The following is a 26,383-nucleotide window of genomic DNA, read 5'->3' on the forward strand; positions in this document are numbered from 1 at the left end:
CTCCCTCACTCCGCACTAATCAAATATCCACACACCCTCGTTTCTCTCCATTGTGTTTTTATTACAACGGCGGCCACGATGCATTTTAATCAGCTGTGAGACACGAGCACGCCGCCTCGCCGCCTGCTAATCACCCACAATAAAACGTTGCTCAAAACTTTGCTGAGACCTGGATTTTTCACCCGGAAAACTCGCAAACAGACGCGCACTTGACTCCCCAGCTGTTTGGTGTCTCCACGGAAAAACCAATTAAGAGTCCGAATCGAGCGGCATCTCGTTAAATGCCTCTCATTAATGCCGTTTAAATGAACAGCTTATCTGTTATTGTGAAGGTGCCAGGGCCCCTGGCAGCGCGGCTGAGCCGGTTAGCGGTGGAAGACGGAAGCGAGAGGAAATGGAAGACGACCATTTGTGTGAAGTGGAGACAGGCGTGCGGTGGAGGACTGCCTGCACCGCTCTCATTAGGACACTTATTTATGCTGATGAGTCTCCATTTGGTCACCTTCATTCATCCACGCTCTGCTGTTGACTGAGCACGTCTCTCTCTCTCTCTCACACCTGGCCGCCGCACGGGACAAGACAAATAGACTCCACAGCGCGTCATCCATCTTGTGTATAAACACTCTGTCTATAGCTGAGCTCCAGAGGGTCAAACACTGCATTAATGCACACTGAGTAGAATAAACGACACGCAGTGGGAAACAGCTCGCCGCCGCCGCCTGCCCTGGAAAATCAAATTAGGAGAGCATCAGAAGTGCATCCAACCCCTGTCTCACTAAGGCTGAGCATAAAATCCAGCTGTTTGTGTTCACGTATAAAAATGATGATGACGTTGGAGGTGTTCAGAGATCATCACATCCTGAGGGACTCGTCGGTGTTTGAACTTGGTTTTGCTGATAATTGATAATCTGTGGAATTCATGTTGTTCTGATTCAATTGGAGAGCACACGGTTGTTTCTGCACACGGGTCAGTGAGGACCAGAAGGGACCTGGTCCTGGTATTTATGACTGGGGGGGGGGGGGGGGTCATTGAACACACCACATTCCTCTGACTCGTGTGAGTGTGTCCTGCTCTTACACACAGGGGGGAAACACAGGAAGTGGGATGAGAGCAAAGTGGGATTTACATGCAGCGTGTATACGTGCTTTAGAAATCCTGCAGGATTTACAGAGGTATTAAATCAGAGTCTTTGACCACATTGTTCTCGTCTTTTCTTGCCCTGAGGGAAGGGGGGGGGGCGGGCGGGCGCTGCAAATCAAACTGCGACACCTTGAAGCCTTTCAGCTCGCAGGAGGACGCGGTGCCAACACAGTGACTCACCGTTGATAACCGGGGTGTAGACCACGATGCCAGCCAGATTTGGGTCCGACACCGTTTTGTCCAGGATGAGCCCGCCGATGCTGCAACACAACGAGATCATTAACTGCTGTTACACACAGTGAGAGTGTGAAAGAGACAAAAGGGGGAATACAGAGGGAGAGACGCAGCGTTGTCTTCATCTGAACGCTGTCCACAGTGAGTGTGTGTGTGTGTGTGTGTGTGCTTTCTATGAACTCTTTATCAGCAGGACGGACCGGAGGAGGCGGAGTTCAGCTCGTCAAGAACTAATATTTACTTGTTCGTCTAGAAAAGCAGAGAAATGATGTTGAGAGGCGAGTGAGACGATCAATCCCTTCCTGCGGGCTGTATTAGTAAGCCTGGCCCAGTGTGTGTGTGTGTGTGTGTGTGTGTGTGTGTGATTTGTTCAGGGATGAGTCATCAGGCGAAGCAGACACTGGGAGTTGCAGACGCAGAATAGCTGTTCTTTCCACTTTGAAGTTTAAACACACACACACACACACACACACACACACCTGCTGATGACCATGGCGGTGATGACTGGCTCCCATCCCGAGTAGAGCAGGGTGCGGCTGGCCGGGTGTTTGGACGAGATGACGATCCACAGAGGAGTCAGACACATGAAGAAGGCGCAGACCAGCGACGACACGTAAGGGTAGGAATCTGGGGAGAGAGGAAGAGATTTATTTTTCCTCCCCGGACAGCCGTCTGGAGCGTATCCCAGCATGCATTAGGGAAATGATGCATGCTGGGTACTGTTAAAAATGCTTTTATGCCTGCAGTGCCAGTATGAAAAAAAAAAAACGCTGGCTTTTAAAAACATTACAAATGACACAGAAGCTCAGTTTGAGGAATACAACCAGTTTCTCCACTTTGTTTCCACGCTCATCAATTTAAATGTTTTCACATCACAAGCAGCCAAACATGAGTCAGGATTCTTTGAACACATCAATCCGTACGAGGTCATCCTGATAAACCTGCTTGAAAGCCTTAAAGGAGATGTTTCTAATCTGAGTTTTCATATGAGCGGGTCTAAATGACGGATAAGTGCTGAAAGTATCAAAGTGCTGCAGTCGACCGATTCAGACAAAAAGTGGCGTACGAAAACACATCATTGAGCTGAGGCTCAGTGGCACGCAGTCGCCTCTCAACCTGAAAGTTGTGGATTCTCTCTCTCTCTCTCTCTCTGTGTTCAGCGTAGACAGGATCAGATATTTGATCATCTTGCACAGACGCATCACTTGGTGTTGTTTGGTTTTCCTCTCAGTTTGAAGTGCACGTGTGAACAGACTTCGTCCTTCCAGCCCTCTCACAACACTTCTGCATGAAGTTGGAGTCACTGATGTTTGAAAGCAGCGTCATCTCTTTGCTTTTAATACAAACTGAACTTGACATCCTAATTCATTTTCCTATTTATTGTATTTTAATTGTTTTTATTGTCTTTTTTATAGTGTGACTTCTGCCTGTACAGCACACACTGTTTTAATGCGCTCTAGAAATAAACTTTGATTGATTGATTGATTGATCTGCATGTTAGGTTGGGAATCAGGATGCAGAGTCAGGTGTGTGTGTGTGTGTGTGTGTGTGTGTGTGTGGCTGATTGGTCCTGATTAAGAGCAGGTGTGGGGAGGTTATATCTACTCCTGGACTCCAGGCGTCTGTGCTCACTCACTATCTCACCTTCAGAGGTAGTGAGAGGACATCCTGTACGTGCATGTGCGAGTCTGCATAAACAGAAACTTTCTCCACGCAGCCTTTGAAAACGTAGCAGTAAAAAGTTCCTCCGTGCATGACTTGGTTTAGGAACCTAGTTTTTCTCATCTCGGTCGATGATATTTCTGTTTCCCCTCTCTCGTGTAATCACTGGCCTTTTTAGTGGATATCCCTGTAGGATAAGTTGAAGACACCCGCGGGTCTGCACCTGCGTCCCACTTCCCCCCTCTCGAAGGCAGATAAATGTGCCGCGTCTCGCTTTGCTTTGGGCGGGACGATGAGTGAAGAAGCACATTTTCAGAAGTGGAAAAGAAAACGCCTGTTGCTGTTTTTATTTTTTTTTTATTATTGTGCTGGATCCTGTTTAATTTATTCCAAACGTCAAAGTCCCACGATAACTGAAACTGAGGGAGAGGGGCCGGCTCGCTGGATGAAATCTGCTGCTGGATTTGAAGGGGGAATTTTAACAGCTGTTTTTGATTTACATAAAAGGAAATTGTCTTTGGGCATCGGGACATTCTGAGTCTGTTTTTTGGCAAACGCTTGAAGTGGAGCTCGATTACGCCGCCGTCTACAGGAGCGATTCCAAACCTTTATTACAAACGTTGGACCCGCTCGTCTGTGGGAATATTGTCCACTTTTAAAATCCCCCTTTAACATCGTGAAGTTTTCCACTGAGGCGAACTGAACAAATTTAGCCTACGAGCCGCAGACGGGTTTCCGTCACTCCTGAACCTCTTTGTTCAAACTAAAGCGCGACACGAGTTATAAAAGGGCCATTAGGGGAAAGCACCTGCTTCGTGCTTCTGCAGCTTCCAAGCACTGAATAAGTGTCATTAAGAAACAGTCCCAGATTTATCATCCCGGCGCTCCCCTGTCCAGCTGCAGCAGACCTTCCCGAATCCATCCCGCCCGCTCCCCGACGCTGAGAGGAAATCTGAGTTTACACGCAAAGAGGAAGACGAGCCAACAGCTGCGCTCCGATTTTAAAGTCACGTGACCACCCTGCCTCTCACTCCCTAAACCAGCGGACCAATCATTGATATTCACGAACACGTTTCTCTAAAAACGCTGCTGCCAACTGTCTGCTTTCGCTGACAAATGGCGAGATGCTCCCAACGCACGGGACATAAAGCCTGATCCCAACAGTGATGATAAATATGACAAGCCTCGATGCTCCGCGCTGACAGGAGCGGCGCAGCATGAAGAGAGAGGGGGGGATCTCTCGGAGGATTACTCGGGGTTAGTGTGGCTTTAACACTTCCTGTTTTTATCGCGTTATCTGATTAGATTAAATGAAGGATAACTAACAGAGAGTGGATCATGTTGAAGGACATTAAAACCCTTCTGACTGAATCATTCCTGCACAGCGACACGCTCAGTGAAAACACGCTCTGCTAGGCAAAATCACAGGGTTAAAAGTTGATGATGATGATGTTTGGTCACTTCCTGTCAGCGCCTGAGTGTCCCATCAGACGGAAATCTGTTCGTTTGCACTTCCTGTTTTACATTTTACAAGAAAGAGTAGCAGGAAAAGAAATCGTGAAATCCAGATTACAAGAAAAATGCGACAAACGCAGAGCGCATACTGCACGCTGTTCACACGCTGTGCAGGGAAAGACGCCGTCCGTCCCCCCTCACGAGGTCACGAGGACGACAGAAATCGTCACTCGAGACGTAACGATCCGATCCTCTCAGGATTCATCTTCAGACACTCTGGAGGTGATCGGAGCTTCTCGATTAAACGCTGCATCATGTCGGCTGTTCGTTGTCATATTTGTTCTTCATTATTCTGTCTTGGGAAGTCAAAACGTTTCCACCGCCACGAACACGCCCGCTCAATACCGCCAACCTCCTCCGCTCTACAGCTGCTGAAATTACTGCGATTTGATTTTTCAGAGAAGCGATTTTTACCCGCCTCACGGTTCACCTTTACATCCCTAATCGTCCCGACTCGCACTCCGTGTCTTGTCGGGTTGAAAAAGTCGCCTGTTTGCGTTCACACGTGCGGCTCAACCTGAAACACGTCAGGCCGTTCTGCGTGTGTGGGAAAACGAGGACGGGACTTCTCTCACGTCAAACTGCGTTAGCCGCGATAAATGTGAATGAAAAGGAATCTTAATCGGATTTTTATGGGAACGTGGATCTCTCTGCGAAGACACCGACAGCCGCTCGCAGAGTCCTGATCCGTCTTAAGGTCACCGAGTTCATCTTTACGACGATAACAGCAAACCGCTGTAAAAATGTTCCCATTTCATGATCGATTCAGAGTGAATTCAGCCACCAGGGAGGAATGTTTGGGTCATAATTGCGATGACAAAGCTGTTCATAATTTGCTGCATGCCTCTCTGGCTGTCTGTGCTCTGCTGGCACACAGACCAGAAGAACACGCTGGAGCTCTTCTGCTTCCTTTCACAGCCTCCTGCACGCACAATAAATACCTGATGATACTCTCTGACTGTCTCACTGAGCGTCAGAGCAGACACCGTCTCAGGACTGGACTTTTTATTAATCCAACTCAGTAGCTTCATATCTGTGATTGAATTCTCTCGTGGCTTGACCTCGCCCTTTGCTTCCACACACACACACACACACACACACACACACACACACACGCCTCCTGTGCACGCTCGCTCTGTGAGAGCGTTGGAGTCTCGTGCTCTAATTTCACCAGCTTTTATCTACCGGCGAGCCGTCTCATCTACGATTTGTAAAAAGAAACCTGATCGGACCTGACTCTCGCCTGACTCTCGAGGCCTTACGTTCATATCTGCAAAAAGAAAATCATGTGCTTTAAAATTCCCTTTTAGCGGAGAGTGACTGTGAAGTGACCATTAGTTCCAGTTTAGCTGGAAAGAGAAGCCGTGGCGTTGACTCGGGAACAACAGAGCCACTGTCTCGCTGCGCTGCCTTGCTGTGGAAATGTGAAATCTGAAGTGTGTCTAATACAGTTAGCTCACGGCGCTAATTCGCTGCCTTCATAACGGTGAACATCTATGTCACGCAATGAGAGGTGGCAGGGTTAGTTAGCGTGAGGCGCTAACCAGAGGAAACTAATAGGTCTGTGTGTGACGTGAATGAAACATGAGGGATGTGTGGCAGGAGGGAAACGCCACCAGAGTGAGGCAGCAGCGACCTCTACTGGCCGACTCTGGAACTGTCTGTGAACTAAAGATTCAGGAGAAGTTATCAAACCATGAGTGGAATCAAGGCGTAATGCTGCATTCAAGTGTAATCAGACAAAAGAGAACTCTCAAACATCCCGGAGGAAAAGGCCACGTTGTCTCTTTGTTTACAAGAATCGAATATTACTCATAAAACGGGTTTTTGTTTAATACGTTAATGAGTGTTTTTATAAAATTAACAGTTTTGTGTTTGTTGTCCAAAACAAAACAAAAAAAAAGTTTCATTCATTTCACTTCTACTTTGAGGATCTCTTCCTGGCAGTTTGTCCTGATCAGCTGATCTGTCTCATCCTATCAGGGAGCTTCTCTTTGTAACAGCTGGCTGGACTTCCTGTCACAGAGGAGAACACGCTGCGTCGTCACACGAATAAATAAATAAAAAAACTACGAAAAAATACAGAATTCATTTCTAATTTTTACACTTAATGATCCGCCGCCGCCGCCGCCGTCTTAACTATAAACTATAAAATGGCTATTAATTTACAACAACAACAACAACAACAACAAGCTGAGCTGATGTTGATGAAAGAAGTTTCACGCAAATGAAAAAGTGAATTTTAAAGAGGCGAGGCTCAAAGTGTCCCGATGTGAAGCTGGCCAATCAGCTCGTAGCCGTGTTTCACCTACCCAGGCACTTGTAGAGGCCCTGGCTTATCCAGGCCAGGATCGCCAAGGTTATGAGGTCACCAAAACTGGCGGCGATGGGTGTGGCTACATTGTCTGGGTTGATGCCCGTCTTCTTCGAACCCACAATTACACCAACCATGATGATACCTGAGGAGGACAGAAAGAGGGCGGAGTCAGGGACGTCACACATTAAGGACACGTGCGTCCTTCGCCCCGTCTTATTGAACGAGTCGGAGCAGACGGATGTGGAGAAGCAAACCGCCGCTTTGCTTTTATGACCCAGCTTCTCTGCAGAGACGGCGTTAAACGGCTTATTTTAAACTCTGTGTGTGTGTGTGTGTGTGTGTGTGTGTGTGTGTGTGTGTTTACCCTGCAGCAGGGAGGCTATGAACGCCGTGGCAACGCTGCTGGAGCAGAGCAGCACAGCGTGGCTCATCTGGAACTTCCCCTCTGGGATCCAACCGAGAACCACGGCCGCCACGGCAGCCAAGAATCCCACCACGGTGGCCTGAACCTGCGGGAGGGGGGGGGGGGCGAGGGAGAGGGGGGGGCGAGGAATCACTGTGTGAGCTCTTTCACAATAAGAGAAAACGAGCGAGACGTTCTTTCGTTTATTAACAGGATTGTTAAAGTACATCACGTCCATCGTTACACAACCTTTCCTGACGACTGACGGATGATAATTGCGTAACGTATCAGACAAACCGCTCGTCAACTCAGCGATATAACTTGTGTTTATCAGAGTGCAGGTAGATGATTAGCCTGTTGTGAGTCACGCTGCACACAGTGAAATCAGCACATCAGTGAATGTGCTCTCTGTTTTCATAAGTCAATAAATATCTTTGTTATATTTGACGGGTCTGAGACACCGCAGCAGCGTTTGTGTGATCACCTGCTTCAGCGCCAGGTTGCCGATGATCAGATTCCACTTCTCTATGGGAGAGTCCATCTTGCCCACGTTCACCTGTGAGGAGAGAGAGGGACGAGTTCAGTCCCAGAGAGTGAAGACAGCTGGACGATGCACCTGATCTCTTCTTATTTTTCAGACGAGCTTCTAAAAGCTGCAGCAGACCTCTGAAGGCCACACCATCTTACTGCACACACACACACACACACACAGATCGTGACTTCACTCTCGTTGGGTCCGTCCTGAAGCCCGATTTCATCTGCTCAGATTCACCTGGGCCGACAAATCGATCATGTATTCGTTCCTAACGTGACAACCTGAGACTGTGTTTCTTGTCTTGTTTTGTGGAAAAAAGAGAAGAAAAAAAAAAAAAAAAAACCTTCAGATTTTAGCTCAGACAAAATGTTGTTTCGGGGGATTCAGCGTGGCCTCCGGGGTCACTGAGCTTACACTGCTCCGTCCTGCATGCAAACACAGAAGGATCAAACACAGAGCGTTTCAGGGGTCCGAGACTCTGCTTCCCCTCCAGCAACTAAAATATCATCAACACAAGTAAAGCTCCTCTGTGTGGAATAAGAAGAATTATCAATGAGACTTTAAAGCCTTATATTTAGTGATCAGATGATCCCTTTAAATAGTCAAATAAAATGTTTATCTTTCAACCATTCTGTTTAATTTGAGAGAACTTTCCCTCTGAGTGGATGAAAAGAAAGATTTGTTCCTCCTCACATGAACTGTCTGCAGCCAGAGAGGAGGACGTGAGAACAGTTGTGCAGTGTGGTCTGTAGACCCCCCCCCCCCCCCCCCCCACGCTGTGACTCACTGTCTGAGCAGAACAGTTACAGGAAGACAAACAGTTGATGTGGACAGCACGGAGCAGGACGGGCTCACACTGAGTGTTGACACGGCGCTGTGAATGTGGAGCCTGTGTGTGCAGAGCTCGCAGGCAAACAAAGAGAGACTTCTGCTCGCTCACAAGCACAAACGTGCAGACGCAGAGTAACATGAGAAAGCTTCATGCACTCGTTTCTTCACGACTGATGATACTCAGTGTGTGACGCCGTTTAAAAAACAGAAAGGTATCATGTGCTGTAACTGTCTGCACTCCTCCACCTCCCCTCGCTCGTTTAAGTGCTGCAATAAATGAGCTTTCTGGCTGCTCCCTCGTCCTCTCACCTCCCTCCTCGGGGGATCAGCCCTCACCACTCCACATCAGCAAATTCCTGCACTCATTTCTAATCTGCAAAGCTCTTCCACCACACAGCGACAAGCAAGGTCGGTGTTTTCCTTTAAAGGCTGCACACGTGAGTCTCAGACCCCGTCCACACGTAGCCCGGTATCTCACAAAACAACGTTTCGGCCTCTCGCAGATTTACAGCATCAAAAACGAAGCTTTTAAAAACCTCCCACCAAAGTGAAGATTTGCGAATTCTCCGTTTGTGTGTTTGCATGTGGACGTCGATGACCGGGCGTCCCTGCCTGCGACAGAATATGTTCTTACGTCACACATGCGACCTGTGTTTACATTTGGAAACAGTCTGAATGTGCTTGAAAACGCACTTCTGCAGTTACGTGTGGATGAAGTTGTTTATAAAAACGAGGTCGTGTGTATGTAAGGTTTTTTTTTCCAGACGGCGGCAGGATATTCGTTTTTACAAAACCCCGACTACGTGTGGACGAGGCCTCAGAGACGACCTGTAGTGACGGAGCGGAGCGGGCTCGGCCTGTTGGACTGAAACACAACTGTAAACAATGACGCAACTCCACACAAAAACACACACACACACACACACACACCCCCCCTCCCAGAATGACATCACACCTCATGTGTACCATCCAGAGCAGCGATAAGAGCAGCAGTGAAGGTAGAGAGAAGCATCCTGGACTCCAGGAGATTCAGTTCACGAGGTGAAGAGTTCGACACGGAGAAGAGAGACGGTCATAAAAACGCAGCGATTGGAGAAAGTCAGAACTGATGTTTTGGTGTTAAGACTCCCACCACGCCGCCGCCATTTTCTCTCATGTTTGACAATGAAAACAAATCAACACCCCGTCTCCTCTGAGTACACCCCCCCCTGGTGCCCCCCCCGAGGAGCAGCATAACGAGGAAGGAGAGCTGAGGCAGAAAGATGGAGGAGCGCTTCACATCCGACAGTTTGCTGCAATAATAAACGTGGACTTCAGCCTGTGTGTGTGTGTGTGTGTGTGTGTGTGTAGGTGTGTGTGTGTGTGTGTGTAGGTGTGTGTGTGTGTAGGTGTGTAGGTGTGTGTGTGTGTGTGTGTGTGTGTGTGTATGTGTGTGTTTGCTCACAGCTGTCGACAGCCTCGATGCCAGCGTCATCTCCAGGTTTCCCTTGAGGCCGAGCAGAGCAGGAACCAGGATGAAGATCTCGGTGATGAAGCGGAACGCCTCCCAGTGCTGCGGACGACACACAGCGTGTTACACTCAGACAACAAACGCACCACGCTCTCATTCCCTCCTGTGTTTGGGAAACTTCCCATGATGCATCTGAATATGACCACCGCTGCAGATTGTTTTTTTGTTTTCATGAATTCTGAAATAAAGGATTTATTTTCGTGAGTAAAATTCGGACTCCTCTCGTGTTTTTGCCGTTAACGACGAGCCGGGTTTTGATAACAGGCTGGTTGTTGGTTGATTATTTTGTCCAGTAAATGTCAATAATTATTTTAAAGACGAGACTTGTTACAAAAGATTGTTCCACTTCCCCATCCTGGAGCAACCACAGCTCTGTATGAGTGTGAAAATGTGCATGTGCATGTGGTGAAAGTTTCAGAGGAAGTGCATGTGGTGAAAGTTTCACCACATGCACTTCCTCTGAACCCGTCTGAAGTCAAACCAGCTGCACATCAGATTTTTCACTCAAACTTTTGATATTTGAGGCAGAAAGAGTCGCTCGGCTCCCGGGGAGCGGAGCTCACAGGGTCGGGACGGGTCGGGACATCGTACGGGAGAATCGGGAATAATGAAAAACCAGAGTTTTAAGTAAAGGCTTCATGCACTCTGCTGCAGCCGAGACATCGATCAAACAAAGGATTGGCAGAAGGAGGTGTGACTGATGTGGGAAAGGCCGAGATGCAGCGTTATGGGGAGTAAGGCGAAGCGTCCTCCTGACACATTCACACAGCTGACGGTGAAGGATGGGGACTGGGTTGGTGTTGAAATCTGGCGTGGGAGTGGGGGGATCTGAAACCACTCCCGTGTTAGCATCTGGTTTGAACCAAAACTGTTCAAATAAATGTGGTTAAATCACATAATGGGTACAAACGGTTTACTGATAACCACACCAGCTGTGATGGATAAAACATCCTCAGTCTCAGATTGTGAAGAGGAGAGGATCAGAGAGACACATTTCTTTACGTTTTGGCTGTTTGATCTTTGCTGTAATTTAAAAAGGTTTACACACATTTCCTGAAGAATAAAGAATAATGCTGCATCAGTGTTTGTTTTTACCGCCGACCTGACGAGCTGCGTTTTTGGCCCTTTAGACTTTAGCTTCGAGACGACAATAAAAAATGAGCCACGCTCTAAAAACTAAAGGTGGTTCAAAGTGGACTTGGACCTTGGTGGCACCCTGTCTCCCGCTGTAGCCGGTTGCTGTTTGAATAATAGTGGTGTTGTTGTTGCTCAGCTGACCTGCACAATATCGAGCACCATTCCAGCTGAAACGGTTCCAAACCCAGCCAGCAGGAAAGGCAGCAGGATCTGCAGCGCCATGGCCAGTGGCGACTCTTTGGGCATATTCTGCACACGAGTTCCCTGGCCTTCCTCCTCCTCCTCTTCCTCCCCCTCCTCTGCATCCGCCTCCTCCCCCGACAGCCTCCTCTCAGCCAGCATGGGCTCCGTCTCTGAGTAGCCTCCATCTCCACCGTCAGACAGAGATAAAGACGAGCGAGACGCCCGGTCCAGGAGCCGCCGGCCGTCTGTGTGCGACGTCTCCTGTCTGTAGCCGTTCTGGAGCGGGCCGGTCTCAGGTTTAGCTCCGAGGTCTACCATGGACAGCCGCTCCTCCTGCAGTTTGGTGTACCCGGTGGGCACCATGGTTTGGAATAAAGAGGCAATCCTCCCTGAAGAAACGGGTTTCCAGCCGCCAGCTGCTCCGCTCATACGCACCGTCAGGCTAGAGCCCAGGGAATCCCCGATAGCTCCTCCCAGACTCTGGATACTCATGATGCGGTCTCGGGCTGCTTAGTCTCATCTCCTGTCATCCAGTCTGAGAGCGGCGTGAAAACAGCGCGGAGTAAAAGCGGCTCACACGGGCTCCGCCGCACCATCCATGATGAGAGAACGACTTCAGGGACTCGTCAGTCTGAAGAAGAGACGACAAAGAGGAGGACGGTGAGATATCAGGGAAACGCAGCCCGGAGCGTTCCTCCACATGTTATTACACAGTCATGGAGCACATGACTCACTTCTTCAAAACAGGAACAAAAACAAGTGAAGGAAGAATCTAAAAACGGAGCCGCTGTTGTTTTCAAATGAACTGCAGATAAAAACAGAGCAGATCCTTCATCTCTGTTTGAACATTAAAAAAACATGTCTACAAACTGGGAACACTTGCACCAATAAAATCAGCCGTTTTGTCCAAAACTCCCGCCCACTTTAGTTTAGTGCTAACAGGTCAACTCGGATATGATCGTGAGGTGGTCAATAACAGTTTGATCAAGGGCACTTCGGCAGTACTCGGGAAGAGGTCTGGCCCCTCTCCAGACCAACTTCCACTTTGTGGTCCCTCCAGTCTGAGATGCCCCCCAAAAATCACATCTGAAATGTGACTGTGCAACTTTCCTCATTCACTGAACTGTATACACATAAATGTCATTAAAGATTATTCTAAGATTTAAATGTTAAACACAAAAAAAATATCTAAACCTGCATCTGTCTGGATTAACTCCCCCTGTTTGTTTAATATATTGCAGTGTCCCTTTTTTATTAATCTAATATAATTCAATCTAATACCATCTTTGATTGGTACCAAAACACACTGAAGAGTTACAATAACAACAATAATAATAATAACAATAATAATATGATGATGATGATGATAATAATAATAATAAAAAAAACACACTGAGGGTTCAGACATGCAGATTGGTCTATAACAGTGTGGTATCTATTTAACAGACCTAATAAAACATGTTATATCTATGTTATAAAACACATATTATATATTATATCTTATATTTTTGTTTTAGTTTTTTTTTTTTTTTTTGGGTGGAGATTTTGTGTTTGTTCGTTTTGTTCAACTTTTCATCTTTATCCAGGCCTTTAAAAATGACCTGTGGGGACTCAGGTGTGGGATTGTGTTCAGTGTGTTTTTCTAGAACAAGCTGAGACTCTTAAAGAGACTCGAGAATGTTCGATATGTGTTTATATGTGTCTTTAATGCTGCGCTAGGTTAGCTAGCTGTGCAGGGATCAAAACAGTAAGAAGCACGGCTCCTTGCTGTCTACACCAACAGAATAAAAGTAACAGGGCCTTTTTTTTAAAGACTACCACAAAAAGAAACTTACTTACTGTAGCTGCCGCCTCGTTTTGTTCATTTTCTGTCGGTTTCTGCTAACGGAGACATTTTATCAAGAAGGAGAAGAAGATGCGACTCTCCGCTGGCAGAACCGCGTCAGACCAGGAGCCAACAAAGATCGTCTATAATATAAAGACTGACCACTCCATCGGAAAATCGTCGACGTAGTCAGCATGAATAGAACGACTTGTGTTATTATACAATTGTGAAGGGACTATAATGCCTTTATTGTCATTATACAATTATACAACGAAATAATTTGGCTTCACAACAAAAGAAGAAAATAAAAAAGGAGCTCTAGTTATGGTAAGATGGGCTATGTATGGTAGGACTTGTTTACAGGTCGCAGCACAATATATTTGAATGAATATCGTAGAAATATCAATGTAAATGTAAATTCTTGCAGAAGTGTAAGATAAGATGTGTAAAGCACTTTGTCTAAAAGCGCTCTATAAATAAAATTATTTTTATTATAAATATTGCACCGTATAAAATGTAAACTATTGCATTATTGGCGCGTTACTTGAGTTTGACGATTTGAAAATACCAGCTACACATTCACATATGAACATAACATTTTTTTCACTTTAAATATTTAAATATTTTTTCAAATGATTATCCTATTATTGGTGTTGTTAAATAATGTCACTTACTTCGTTGCGTTGATCGCCGGTGTCGGACGGATTTTGCGATATATAATGCGCGTGAGATGTCTTACTTAAATTTGGACACTCTTTGGGTCAGAACATAAAGTGCCACCACACTGTTCGTGCGTTCACTTCGCGTCGGAATAATCGGAAAAATTAATTTCCGACACACAAAAAAAATCACATTTCTCTACAGTTTTCCAGAAAGTCGCAGGAAATGTTGGTGTCCGATTTGCAAATTCAAAATACTTTATAGCCTATTACACAGAAGTTTGATGGACCAGTGGGCAATACTTGCGCGATGGTCTGAGACAATTAATACCATTTGTTGCACATTAACGTGTGGCTCATTCATTTTTGGTGTTACATAATTTATTCATGACGTTTGGTTGCGCTACTCAAAAAGAAAAACTTTAATTTTCGGGAGAACAATAAAATAAATGTTTATTTAAAGTGTGTGTGTGAATTCCGAGCATCCGAGGAGTACCTGAATGCAAGATTATTTTGACTGTACTGCGCAGCCGCAGAGTGAACGTTGACCAATGATTTTCGATGTTATGATTATATCAGCCGAATAAAGGCATCTCAGCTGATTATTATGTAGTTGTATAATATTATTGTACGTCTGATGTAAAATAAAATCATCTGATGTCACAGTCTGCATTTTTCCCTTCCTCCCGTCCACTGGAGGGCGCTGTATAAGATAAACGGATCTTTAAATTGTTAGTACCCGGATGTTGGGCTCACTCTGAACTCACATGTCGATACCATAGACTGTCGATACAAACAGAACTGTGCGGCATCTAAGATGGAAATAAACACGAAGAAAACGAGTTCAAAGGCTTTACTGACATGTGGGAACTCTGGAGGTTTGAATTATATTTATGTTTTATCGATGAACGCTGTTCTAAAATACAGTTGTTTTAACTTTGCGTGTGTATTTAGTCATAATTGTTCAGACTTAAAGCGTATTACTGTGATGTTAATGTAACCGAAAGATGTTTATAACACTGTGTCGTTTCACCTTTCATCTGAAGTTGAAGACACTTTACTCTTTAGTTTAATGTTTGTATATCTGCACTGTCCTTAATGTACTGCTCTGTGCGTCTTTGACAAATAAAGTTTTTTTGAATGGAGTTGTTACAGAGCCAGACAGGATCAGCTGAGTGAGCAGAGGAGCACAGCGCCGTGTGTGTGTGTGTGTGTGTGTGTGTGTGTGTGTGTGTGTGTGTGTGTGTGTGTGTGTGTGTGTGTGTGTGTGTGTGTGTGTGTGTGTGTGTGTGTGTGTGTGTGTGTGTGTGTGTGTGTGTGTGTGTGTGTGTGTGTGTGTGTGTGTGTGTGTGTGTGTGTGAGAGTGTGTGAGTGTGTGTGTGTGTGGAGCTCCCAATCTGTCGCACACTGAATTCTCAGACTGAGACAGCGAAGTCGCGCCGTTGTTGAATCAGTAACTGAAATGTTTGTCCAGCTTTTAATGAATGTTTTTTTTCTGTCAGGTCTCAATGAGAAGCTTCTCCTCAAGCCGAGCGCTGAGCGATCGCTGCAGACAGAGAGAGTCCCTCGGAGCAGTGGTGAGGTTAAACATGTCTCCTGCATCACGTCAGGCTGAGAGCTCCTTTCTTTTTGTTTTTTAAAGAAGGGTCAATTTAGTCTTTGCCAATGTTTTCAGCGCTGACGAAGAAATATCAACTGAAACATAGAAAACAGTTTATTTAACTGAAACTAAAACTTTAAACAAAGATCTGAAACTGTGCCGTGAGTCTTGAGCAACGCTTAAAACCATTCTGAGGATCCGTCTCTTAGTTTCACATTTCAATGAGCTGCTGACTGCAGAAACTCTCTCTTCTCTCCCTCTCTGAATGTTTCACATCCCGTTCTTTTAAAGATCCTTCTCTGAAACATTTACGATATAGTGACAAACTCATCGATCAATCAGGAGAACGAGCGAGGGTCAGAGATGTGACGATGTGTGTTTTCTGTGCGCCAGTGTTGGAGCGGCTGCAGAGCTTCCTGCCTCAGATGGCCGAGGCCAACGAGAAGCTGAAGCAGCAGATGGAGGACGCTCCTGCTGGGTGCTTTGACATTGAGAGCGTGGAGGAGGCGGAGCGGGTCATCGAGATGGTGAGTGTCCACGCCGCTCACACAGACAACGTGTCAGTAAGCAGCCTGGAAATGTTCAACTCGTGTTTTTTGATTTCTCCCAGGACGTAGCGCTGGTGGAGCTTAGCGGCTCGGACGACGACTCTGAAGACGGAGAGGAGACCTCTGACTCGGACTCGGACTCAGACGAGGAGATCGCGATCACGGAGCAGAACTTTAAATTCCCCGGAGACAAAGGCAAGAAGAAGAAAGTCAACATCCAGATGGTCGATCCGAAGTAGAGCCGTCGAGCCGCACAGACTTTTAGCCTTCTTTGGCGTTTGAAGGGACGTGGATGAAACATGAACCTTCTCACAGACGCTGCTGTGTGGAAACAGATAATTCCTTCTCATCGCCATGGAAACCACAGTGACTGCCATGACTTAACGTTTACCGGTGAAAGTCGCAGAAGTGCCTTTTGGAGTCACGACAGGCGCTGTGATGATCAGCTGGTATCTATCTGATGTGCACAGCACGCCACGTTTCCATCACTTTGATTTCATTAAAGAGAAAAAAGCACAAAGCTGTAAACAAGTTTTAACAACAGGCAGCTCTTTCCCATGTCTGAGATCAAACACAGCATGTTATCATATTATACTAAGTGTCTGATCACTGTGAGTCCTGAACAGTCCCCCTGCCTCAAGTTAGAATAAAAACACCAGTCCAAAGAGACAGATGGAGCTTCTGGACATGCAGCCACTCGCTGGAAGTTGATGAAATGTGCAATTAAAGATGCATCCTAGATTTAACCGATGTGACGATTCGCCTCCAGGACAAGAGAATCTTTTATTTTTTCTAGAAACTTCAACTTCCATCAGTCGGTTTAAATCGGCCTTTTGTTTGTTCTGTCAATAAATATGAGTTTGTTCCACGTCACTGAGCAGCACTTATATTTTGACCTGGTTGTTATTAAATGAGAATAATACACTTTTCAGAAAATGTGTGCTCAAACAGGCCGTTTGGAGATGTTCCCTTCATGACATCACAAAGGGCAGTAGCCCCTCCCCCAGGTGGGTGACCCTCCCACAGCTAGGTGTTTGTTCTGCCCTCTGAGTCTGCCTTCTCACCGTAAACAATAGGACATGGAGCCAGAAAGCAGCGAGTACACCCGAGCCCTTCCAGAGAGGGGGCGTGGTCAGACACAGCTCATTTACATATTTAAAGCTACAGACACAGAAACAGCCTGTTCTGAGCAGGGCTGAAATAGAGGGGTTTATAGACATGATCAAATACAGGATCAGAGTGGATTTACAACAACACACTTCAGGTTTTATTTTCCTCGAGATAAAAACGAGCACTTCAGAGGATCTGCTTTTATGTGAAATACTTTTCCCCCCAGGAGGTTTCATCCATTACAGCTTGTTTTGCAGCTGCTGGTGCGTGCAGTCTGCAGGAGCGCTTCCAAATACTTCTTTGTCTTTTCATCAATTTGAACCCACAAATATGTACAATTAAGTCACATTCTTCACAAATAACCAGCTTCTTCTGCAGCTCGCCGCCTCATGGAGCGGCTTCTTTAATTATTGAATAAACGTACTAAAAAAAGGTTCCAGGGTGACAACAGTGAGTGTGTTTTAACATAAAACACACGTTTATTTAAAAATACAGTCGGGCTCGGCTCCAACTCTCGGTTTGATGTGTAGAAACACAGACGGGGTAAAAAGCAGGCGTCTCTTGTTCATGATGGTGACTTCTTTTTTTTTTTTTTTTTTCCACGAAGAAAGCCAAGGAGAGACGGGCACGTTGTCCAAACTGAGATGAACAACAAAGCTCTCCTCTCATTCACGCAACACACACACACACTCGCTCACACACACACTCGCTCACACACACACTCGCTCACACACACACACACACACGCTCGCTCACACACACTGTCCTGCAGAATGTAGCTGGATGTCTGACTGAAGCAGACGGATGTGGCTCAGAGTTCGTCAGGAGAGGCTCAGTACTCCACAGTCACTGCTTTGGTCTTGAGGTATTCACTGAGAGCATCTTCTCCTGCAGACAAGACAAGAAAACAGAAAACATTTTAATTGGCTCCATAATAAACAATCATCTACGTTTAAACAGCAGGAGGGAGGGGCGGGGCCCTCTTGAGGACAGACGCAGAAGTGCGCCTCTTCTTACCGAGGTCTTTGCCGAAGCCGGACTGCTTGAAGCCTCCGAACGGTGAGGCCACGTCGGTCTTGTTGTAAGTGTTCACGAACACTGTTCCGGCGTCCAGCCGCTCGCTCACGTACATGGCCTTGTTGATGTCGCGGGTGAACACGCCCGAGGCCAGGCCGTACTCCGTGTCGTTGGCTCTCTGCAGCACGCCGTCCACGTCCCTGCGGGGTCGAAGGGTAAACCGGACGAGAGAGGTCACCTAGGGTCAGGGACTCGGATTGAACTGCTGATGTATGACTTACCCGTCTCTGAATTTGGACACCACCATGACGGGGCCGAAGGACTCCTCTTTGGCGATGAACATGTGATCCTCCACGCCAGTGAACACAGTGGGCTCCATGAAATACCCTGCAGGGAAATAACCACATCGACTGCTAAACACACACGGCTGATCTCGTTAGCTGCACACCTTCTCCTCAGGAGGCCGTGTGTGTGTGTGTGTGTGTGTGTGTGTTTACCTGGCCTGTCCACCTGTCTGCCTCCGTACACCAGCGTGGCGCCCTCCTTCAGCCCCACCTCGCAGTACTCCAGCAGCTTGTCCAAGTGGGCTTTGTGGTTCTGCGGGCCGTGGTCTGTGGAGCGGTCCAGCGGGTCTCCGATCTTCATCTTCTTAATCTCGTCCACCTGAGAAGACAAGAGGTATCAAACTGGCGTTCTCCAGGTGCATCATGGGATGTTTTGGTCTCACTCACCACTCGGCTGATGAACTCGTCGTGAATACACTCCTCCACAAACAGACGTCCTGCAGCGATGCAGTTCTCTCCTTTGTTGAAATACACAGAGCTCATGCCCTGCAGAGGAGAGAACACACAAACACCATGAGGAGTGTGTGTTCTCACCGACACTCAATATTTAGGGTTCTCCTCTCGTATTTTATATCCAACTTCAACTTTAGTAAAACGACGTTTCTGTTCGTGGCTGCAGCTTTTTTTACGCCTTTATTTTTGCAACAGGACCGTGGTTAAAGTCCAACTCTGTCTCTGTCTGTCTCTCTCTCTCTCTCTCTGTCTCTCTCTCTCTCTGTCTCTCTCTCTCTGTGTCTCTCTCTCTCTCTCTGTCTCTCTCTCTCTGTGTCTCTCTCTCTCTCTGTGTCTCTCTCTGTCTGTCTCTCTCTCTCTCTGTCTCTCTCTCTCTCTCTCTGTCTGTCTGCCTCTCTCTCTCTGTCTCTCTCTCTCTCTCTCTGTCTCTCTCTCTCTGTGTCTCTGTCTCTCTCTCTCTCTCTGTGTCTCTCTCTCTCTGTCTGTCTGTCTCTCTCTCTCTGTCTCTCTCTCTCTGTCTCTCTCTCTCTGTGTCTCTGTCTCTCTCCCTCTCTCTCTGTGTCTCTCTCTCTCTGTCTGTCTGTCTCTCTCTCTCTGTCTCTCTCTCTCTCTCTCTCTGTCTCTCTCTCTCTGTGTCTCTCTCTCTCTCTCGCTCTCTCTCTCTCTGTGTGTCTCTCTGTCTCTCTCTCTGTGTCTCTCTGTCTCTCTCTCTCTCTGTCTCTCTCTCTGTCTCTCTCTCTGTGTCTCTCTCTCTCTCTCTCTCTCTCGCTCTCTCTCTCTCTCTCACCATGCGAACAGCCTTGTCCATGTCACAGTCTCCAAAGATGATGAGGGGCGACTTCCCCCCCAGCTCCAGAGAAACCTTCTTCAGGTTACTGACCGCACAGCTGCAACACAAAAGTCCCAGCGTTAGCTTCCACCAACCAGTCACATCAACCAATCAGCTGCGTCGCCAGTTTAAGAGGCGGTACCTCTTCATGATCTGTTTGCCGATGGGCGTGGAGCCCGTGAAGCCCAGCTTGCGGATGTCTGGGTGGTCGGACAAACGCTGTCCCACCATCCCCCCTTTGAGGACCAAAACAAAGAGTTAAACATGAAGAGTGCGCAGAGAGGCGGCCATCTTTTCACCGCTGTAACGCCCTCCGTCCTTCTCTTAAAGTCACCTGATCCTGGCAGAATGTTGATGACGCCTTTCGGGATTCCAGCTTTCACCGACAGCTCTGCAAACTTCAGCGCCGTCAACGGAGTGACCTGTCCATGTCGTAAAGAAGGAGACACAAACGCAAGAGTGTCTTCAGCACACTGAGGTTTAACATGTGTGTGTGTGTGTGTGTGTGTGTGTGTGTGTGTGTGTGTGTGTGTGTGTGTGTGTGTGTGTGTGTGTGTGTGCTGACCTGTGCAGGTTTAAGAACCAGCGTGTTTCCAGCCGCGAGACAGGCGGCACTTTTCCACGCTAACATCATGAGAGGGTAGTTCCAGGGGATGACGATGGCACACACTCTGTCACAGTACAAACACACACACACACACACACACACACACACACACACACACACACACACACACACACACACACACACACACACACACACACACACACACACACACACACACACACACACACACACACACACACACACACACACACACACACACACACACACACACAGAGCATTACGGAAACACAGCTACAAATCAGACTCTTGTCGGTGTGATTTATTCGATCCAGATGTTTTTTTTACCCCAGAGGTTCTCTCTTGGTGAAGGTCAGATTGCGGTTGGGCCGGGCCTGGTTGATGGGGATGGTCTTACCCTGCATGAAACAAACACACGTGTCTCTGCTGTCTCACGTCGTCCTTTCTCCCCTGCTCTTTGCTCGCCTGACTTCTACACCTACCTGGATCTTGTCACACCAGCCGGCGAAGTATCTGAAGGTCTGGATGGACATGCCGACGTGCGTCTTGAGAGCCAGCGTGTACACCGCTCCCGAGTCGATGGACTCGATGGTGGCCAGCTCCTCCTGGTGCTCCTCCATCAGGTCTGCCAGCCTGCAGGACGGAGGACACGGTGTTTCATAAAGACCTGTGATACCAACGTTGTCCTCTAGGTGGAGCCACTCACCTGTACAGCAGGCTTCCTCTATCTCGAGGGTTCATCCTGCCCCACGGTCCGTTTTCAAAAGCGTCTTTGGCCGCCGCCACAGCCCGGTCCACGTCTCCCACCGAGGCGTAGGACACCTTACAGATGACCTGGTGAGACAGGCTCCGGTCGTTAGTGCGAGGACATTTAAAACCGGCTTTGTTTGGGTCGGCGTGTCGGCGTGACTCACAGATCCATCGGTAGGGTTGACGGTGTCGTAGACCTTTTCGTTTTCCGCGTCCTCAAACCTGCCGTTGATGAAGCACTGATTCGGCATCTTCAGGGTCATGTTGTTCACCTCTTTGGTTGCCTGTGAACAACCAACAAAATGAACCACCGACCTCCTGATGTGAAAGTCCAAATCTGACTTTGGTTATTTTTCTAAATGAAAGCAGCTCGCTCACGTAGTCGATGACCAGCTCCTCCTCCTGGTCCTCCCCTCTCAGCCTGCGGACGAACATCTGGATGAAGTCCTGGAAGGTGGTGGCCATGTACACGTCCTCCGTCTGCAGCTGCACGCCCGCACACTTCTGCTTCACCTCCTCCACCAGCCTGGGCAGCGGAGGGTTAAAAAATCAGTCAGATATCTCAGACACATCATGTGCTGTTTAACTTTGTAGTTTCTGTTCTGAGGAAATGTATAAATGAGTAACTCCAGCTGTCACATGACTCGCTGTTAATCATGATTAAAGGCGGGTTTTTAATTTGGAATATTTCAAGTTTAAAAATAAAAATTATTTGGCTTTAATTTCACATTATTTTTATTGTCTATACTTGTTGGATTCAACCGAGGTTCTAGCAGAAGAAAGGTGAGGACAGGAAGTTAACCACAGAAACAGGAAGTGACATCAAACATCTCAAAGGAACGGTAACAAAGGTCGATGTGACTCTGAGGACAACTATCTACGGGGAGACTGAAGGGACAAAATAAATACAGAGAGACTGAGACTGTGTGTTGAGTCTGATGAAAGTCAAGTCTCCTTATTGATTAGAAAACACTGTAACAGTAGAAGCGCCCCGTCTCACCTGACCACGTCCATGGAGGCGGCTCCAGACTTGAAGAAGTCGGTGGCGTCCTCAATGGCCGGGACGTTGCTGAGGATGGCCTTCCAGATGTTCTGTTGCAGAGACATGGACGGGTTAGAACCTTTTACAGAGCCGGACTCTACCTGTAGAAAAAGTGAAGTGAGCGTGGACTCGCCCTGATCTCCTCGGCCATCTTCTTCTCGTCAGCAGTCAGCTCGACGCTCGAGCTCTCTCCGGAGGAGAAGTACTTGGAGGCGGGGATCATCTTCCCGTCTTCAAACTGCAGGTTCTTCACCAGCAGCTGTGGACAGACACAAAGTCAGCGACACGTGACGCTGAGTCACCTCCGGCTGTGTGTCGATCATCCCAGCAGACTCACAGCTTTCCCATCAGTCCCGTACAGGACCAGTCCCTTCTTGGTGACCAGGCCGGGCTGCGACGCACCCTCAATCTCCAGCGGCTGACCGGCTGGTGCCGACCCCCCCAACATGGACGATCCGTACAGAGTCACGGACTGACGAACAGCACAGAGAAAAACAACAAATTTAATGTCCGCCATTTTCACCGTGTGGTTCCAGATTCACGAAGCGGGACGTGAGATGATTCCCAGTTAGCTTAGCACGAAGACGAAAACATTTTAAAGATTTAAAATCACTCAAACAGAAAAGTCATACTTCAAAACGTTTCAGGCACTGGAGTGTGTGTGTGTGTGTGTGTGTGTATGTGTGTGTGTGTGTGTTCCAGGAAACACACCTGACCGTCAACGAGAGTCCAGGCACCGGGGACTTTATCATGGCCACGGATCCAGTTGTGGATGGCGTGCGCTGGCTGGGCCAGGTTGACCTGAGGGACAGAGAGTCAACATGCTGACGGCTCATTTTCACGCCCACTTTCTGAGAATCTGAGGGAGACCCAACAGCTGGCTGCAGCTCGACATGTGGGGAAAACAACCCCGCCAGCTTAGAATAGCATCTTGAGACATTCTGCCAGCAATGTGGCTCCAAGCGACCAATCAGAGGGCGGCTAAGATTAGCCCCCACCTCTGCCTCTCTCTCTCTCTCTCGCTCGCTCTCAGGGTGGGACAAACAGCAGCCGGACACACAAGCTGACATATTCTGTACATTTCCATGCTGCTGACTGCAGGTGTTATTTCATGATATAAGAGCGTCTGTGTGAGGAGGCTTTCAGCGTGCACGCAGAGTCAATAATGAATCATGTCAACACACACAGCAGCTGCTCTGCTAGATACTGATACGAGGAATCATGTTTACTCCGTGCTGAGGCTTCACATCCCAATCCAGGAGAAATGGGACGACATTGTTGAGAGATTTCAGGAAGTTTAGACTTATCAGAGAGTTACACACTTTCAACACAGCGTCCAATCACAGCGCAGCGTACACTGGATAAACACACCAAGAGTTAAGTGCAGGAAGAAATAGCATAGCATGATAATTGTAAGTCCTGCATTTACAGGACTTCCGACATGGATCAGCTTCTTCACTCGGCTCTTTTACTTCGTGCTAAATTTGACCATATTTACCTGAAATTACTCGAGTAATTAGACGAGTGTGAAACAGATCATTTTGGCCAATATGGGTTTTTTTTTCTAGGCTGCATAAACGTACTTAAAAGAAAATGTTAGACAAGGCTAACAAAGCTAACCTGATGTTAGCAGGTCAGTCGTCTGACTGCTGAAACGCTGTCATGTAATGTTTTACCTGCATGCTTGTGTAGAGGAGTAAATGTGAGTTGAAGATGACTGCTGCGGGAGGATGTGCATCGATATGTGAAACAGCAAGCAAAGGGAGGAGTCTCACCTGGGCGTTGGATTTCTTCTGAATGCCTTCGTAGCTCGCTCCCTCTTCTGTCTGGGGAACTTTAGCGGCCTTCCCATCAGCGATGAGCTGCACAGACTCCACCTGCAGCGGGACACACGGAGACAGAGCAGGGCGTGTGTGAGTGTGTGAGGAGTCTCGGCTACGAGGAGGAAGTGACGCAGACTGAAATAACAGCGGCTGCCTACCATGGCCTTGATGCCCTCTGGGAAGAGGAAGCGGTTGTAAAGCGAGTCCACGGTGTCGTTGGGCTCCACAGCACACTCCCTCTGCAGCAGGATCGGCCCCGTGTCCAGTCCGTCGTCGGCCCAGAACACCGTGAAGCCGGCTCGCTCGTCTCCCTGGATCAGAGTCCTGCAGACACGCAGAGAAAAGAGAATGAGTTGGAGACGTGCCATGGCCCGTATGTTTAAAGCAGGTAGAGGATCATAAACCTGAAGTAGAAGAGATAAAGAAACAAACACTGTTAGACATCAAACCCTCATTGAACAACTTCTTATCTCATATGTCACATTTTTAATTACTACTATGATGGATGCCCAAACTACTGGGTGAAAGTTTCAGCTCATGAGGTAAAAATATGTCCGAGTAATTCCAGGACGAGTCTGCAGGGGGCGCTAAACGGCTCCACGCCATCGTTCCTCCGATATGAAACCAAGAACGTCACGAGAACATCTTTACATGACTCTCTTCTATAAACACTGGAGAGCAGGCCTCCCCTGGCAGCCCTGCAGCATTCTGCCCCCCCCCCCCCCTCCTTCTTCTGGCCAATCAGAAAGAGGCGGGCCTTAAAGAGACAGCAGCTGAAACACAGCGTTCTAAAACGATCAGGAGCAGCTCTCGAGGTTCCACAGACTGACAGAATATGAGAGATATTTAAAGTAAACACACACAGTCAAACTTCATTCTGTCAACGTGTTCTTTGTTTGAAACGGTTGTAAACAAACAGAAGCTACTCATTTACACACAGTGATAACAGAGCAGAGAGATAGGGAGGGTGGAGCGCATACGGGCGGGCAAAAGGAGAGATAAGAAAACCAGCTCACTGTGGGGGGGGGGGGGGGGGGGGGGGGTCAAACTGAACTGGTTTAATCCTCCTGTGAAACAGACAAATAGCAGCTAACCACCTCCACCTCTCTGACCTGAACCCGAGTCTGACTCTGGCCTGCGTGCGCTGGCGAGGAAGCCGGTGTAGCTGCTGTTAGCTAGCATGTGCTAGCCTGTAAACACAGAGGCTCACCAGTTGATGGCGGACGCTCCTCTGTGCAGGGGCAGGATGGACGGGTGGTAGATGATGGAGCCGTGCGCTGGGTGGTCGATGACGTTCATGGGGATGAACTGGGAGCAGAAGGGCATGACGTTGAGCTCGGCGCCCACCGCCTTGTAGGCGTCCACCACCTCCGGGATGGGCTTCCCCTTCAACCTCCACCGAGGGAACTTAAAGACGGGCGTCCCGTCCTTCTCTGCAGCCACGGCTGGAAGACGAGAGTTCAGAGTCACAACAAATCTTTAAATTCATCGTCCTTCACTTCACTGAGCAGGACACAACTTCCTGTCCAACGAGTGGAAATATGTTTGAGGTATTTTTGGGGCTTTTAAGCCTTTACTGAAGAGGCAGGACAGCCACAGAGTCACACATCAGGGAGAGAGAGAGAGAGAGAGAGAGAGAGAGAGAGAGAGAGAGAGAGTGGGGTATAACAGGCAGAAAACTCTATTTGTGTTTTTAGATATTTGATTTGATCCAGTTAAAATTCTGCCTCCAAATTAAAAAAGAAACACGTCATGTTGATTTGACGTAACAGCAGATTCAAGTAGGCCGACATGAGACAGGAGAGGTCGGGGATCTTCACCGAATACCAGAGAAAGTCCCTCCGACCCCTCTGGGATCAGACTTTACAGAACCAGACTGTCCTGATCCATCCCGGGCCGCTCGCTGGACACCGGGCTGTAAAGTCGGACGGTACGAAACGAGACGAACTGAGCTGAGCTGAGCTGAACCGCGTGGTGGACAGACGGTCCTGAGCGAGCGGGGGACAGATTCGGGGGTCAAAGGGGAGGGGTGGCGAGCGAGGTGCTGGAGCGGGTGAGGGGTGTGACTCTGATGATCAAAGCTGCTGATCACTCAACCATTTGGTGAGTCGGGGGAAGGTTCGGTGTTTCTCTTCACACCTCCTCCGTGATCGGGTGAAGCTGCTGAATCAGCTTTTTATCTTGTTTACTTTACAGGGGGTCACACACACACACACACACACACACACACACACACAGACACACACACACACACAGAGGAGAGTTTATTCAGTGTGTCGGGGGTTAAATGAAGTTTCACTCTCACTCTCTCACTTTTAACATTGTGGTT

General features: G+C 47.8%; 3 protein-coding genes across 4 annotated transcripts in view; 1 reads left to right on the forward strand and 2 right to left on the reverse strand.

The window, feature by feature from the left end:
• slc41a2b (solute carrier family 41 member 2b) overlaps positions 1-13,435 on the reverse strand; it is a 28,299-nt gene extending 14,864 nt beyond the window's left edge. The window contains exons 1-8 of one of the 2 annotated variants that reach the window (XM_079335389.1): positions 13,308-13,435; positions 11,427-12,099; positions 10,083-10,190; positions 7,757-7,828; positions 7,234-7,378; positions 6,865-7,011; positions 1,855-2,002; positions 1,322-1,401 (exon numbers count right to left, since the gene is read on the reverse strand). In XM_079335389.1, coding sequence (XP_079191515.1) covers positions 1,322-1,401; positions 1,855-2,002; positions 6,865-7,011; positions 7,234-7,378; positions 7,757-7,828; positions 10,083-10,190; positions 11,427-11,960 — 1,234 coding nt within the window. In that variant the 5' untranslated portion in view covers positions 11,961-12,099; positions 13,308-13,435. Of the gene's footprint in view, positions 1-1,321; positions 1,402-1,854; positions 2,003-6,864; positions 7,012-7,233; positions 7,379-7,756; positions 7,829-10,082; positions 10,191-11,426; positions 12,100-13,303 lie in introns of both variants that reach the window. The other variant, XM_079335388.1, reaches the window with a different exon arrangement.
• A 1,138-nt stretch (positions 13,436-14,573) lies between these two features.
• Positions 14,574-16,973, forward strand: nopchap1 (NOP protein chaperone 1). The gene is made up of 4 exons (XM_079334666.1): positions 14,574-14,830; positions 15,455-15,529; positions 15,946-16,079; positions 16,163-16,973. The coding sequence occupies exons 1-4, from the start codon at positions 14,770-14,772 to the stop codon at positions 16,337-16,339; spliced, it is 447 nt and encodes a 148-aa protein (XP_079190792.1). The 5' UTR covers positions 14,574-14,769; the 3' UTR covers positions 16,340-16,973.
• A 683-nt stretch (positions 16,974-17,656) lies between these two features.
• The window catches only part of aldh1l2 (aldehyde dehydrogenase 1 family, member L2), an 11,169-nt gene continuing 2,442 nt past the window's right edge, over positions 17,657-26,383 (reverse strand). Inside the window, exons 3-23 of the mRNA XM_079334665.1 lie at positions 25,265-25,499; positions 24,213-24,378; positions 24,007-24,108; positions 22,943-23,032; positions 22,569-22,703; positions 22,365-22,490; positions 22,190-22,281; positions 21,568-21,715; positions 21,354-21,473; positions 21,146-21,273; positions 20,922-21,072; positions 20,767-20,837; positions 20,419-20,524; positions 20,188-20,275; positions 19,996-20,089; positions 19,812-19,911; positions 18,959-19,057; positions 18,725-18,890; positions 18,509-18,614; positions 18,228-18,427; positions 17,657-18,098 (exon numbers count right to left, since the gene is read on the reverse strand). Coding sequence (XP_079190791.1) covers positions 18,043-18,098; positions 18,228-18,427; positions 18,509-18,614; positions 18,725-18,890; positions 18,959-19,057; positions 19,812-19,911; positions 19,996-20,089; positions 20,188-20,275; positions 20,419-20,524; positions 20,767-20,837; positions 20,922-21,072; positions 21,146-21,273; positions 21,354-21,473; positions 21,568-21,715; positions 22,190-22,281; positions 22,365-22,490; positions 22,569-22,703; positions 22,943-23,032; positions 24,007-24,108; positions 24,213-24,378; positions 25,265-25,499 — 2,579 coding nt within the window. The 3' untranslated portion in view covers positions 17,657-18,042. The remainder of the gene's footprint in view (positions 18,099-18,227; positions 18,428-18,508; positions 18,615-18,724; positions 18,891-18,958; positions 19,058-19,811; positions 19,912-19,995; positions 20,090-20,187; positions 20,276-20,418; positions 20,525-20,766; positions 20,838-20,921; positions 21,073-21,145; positions 21,274-21,353; positions 21,474-21,567; positions 21,716-22,189; positions 22,282-22,364; positions 22,491-22,568; positions 22,704-22,942; positions 23,033-24,006; positions 24,109-24,212; positions 24,379-25,264; positions 25,500-26,383) is intronic.

This window comes from Symphodus melops (assembly GCF_947650265.1).
Source record: "Symphodus melops genome assembly, chromosome: 22".
In the NCBI taxonomy this organism is placed as follows: Eukaryota; Metazoa; Chordata; class Actinopteri; order Labriformes; family Labridae; genus Symphodus; species Symphodus melops.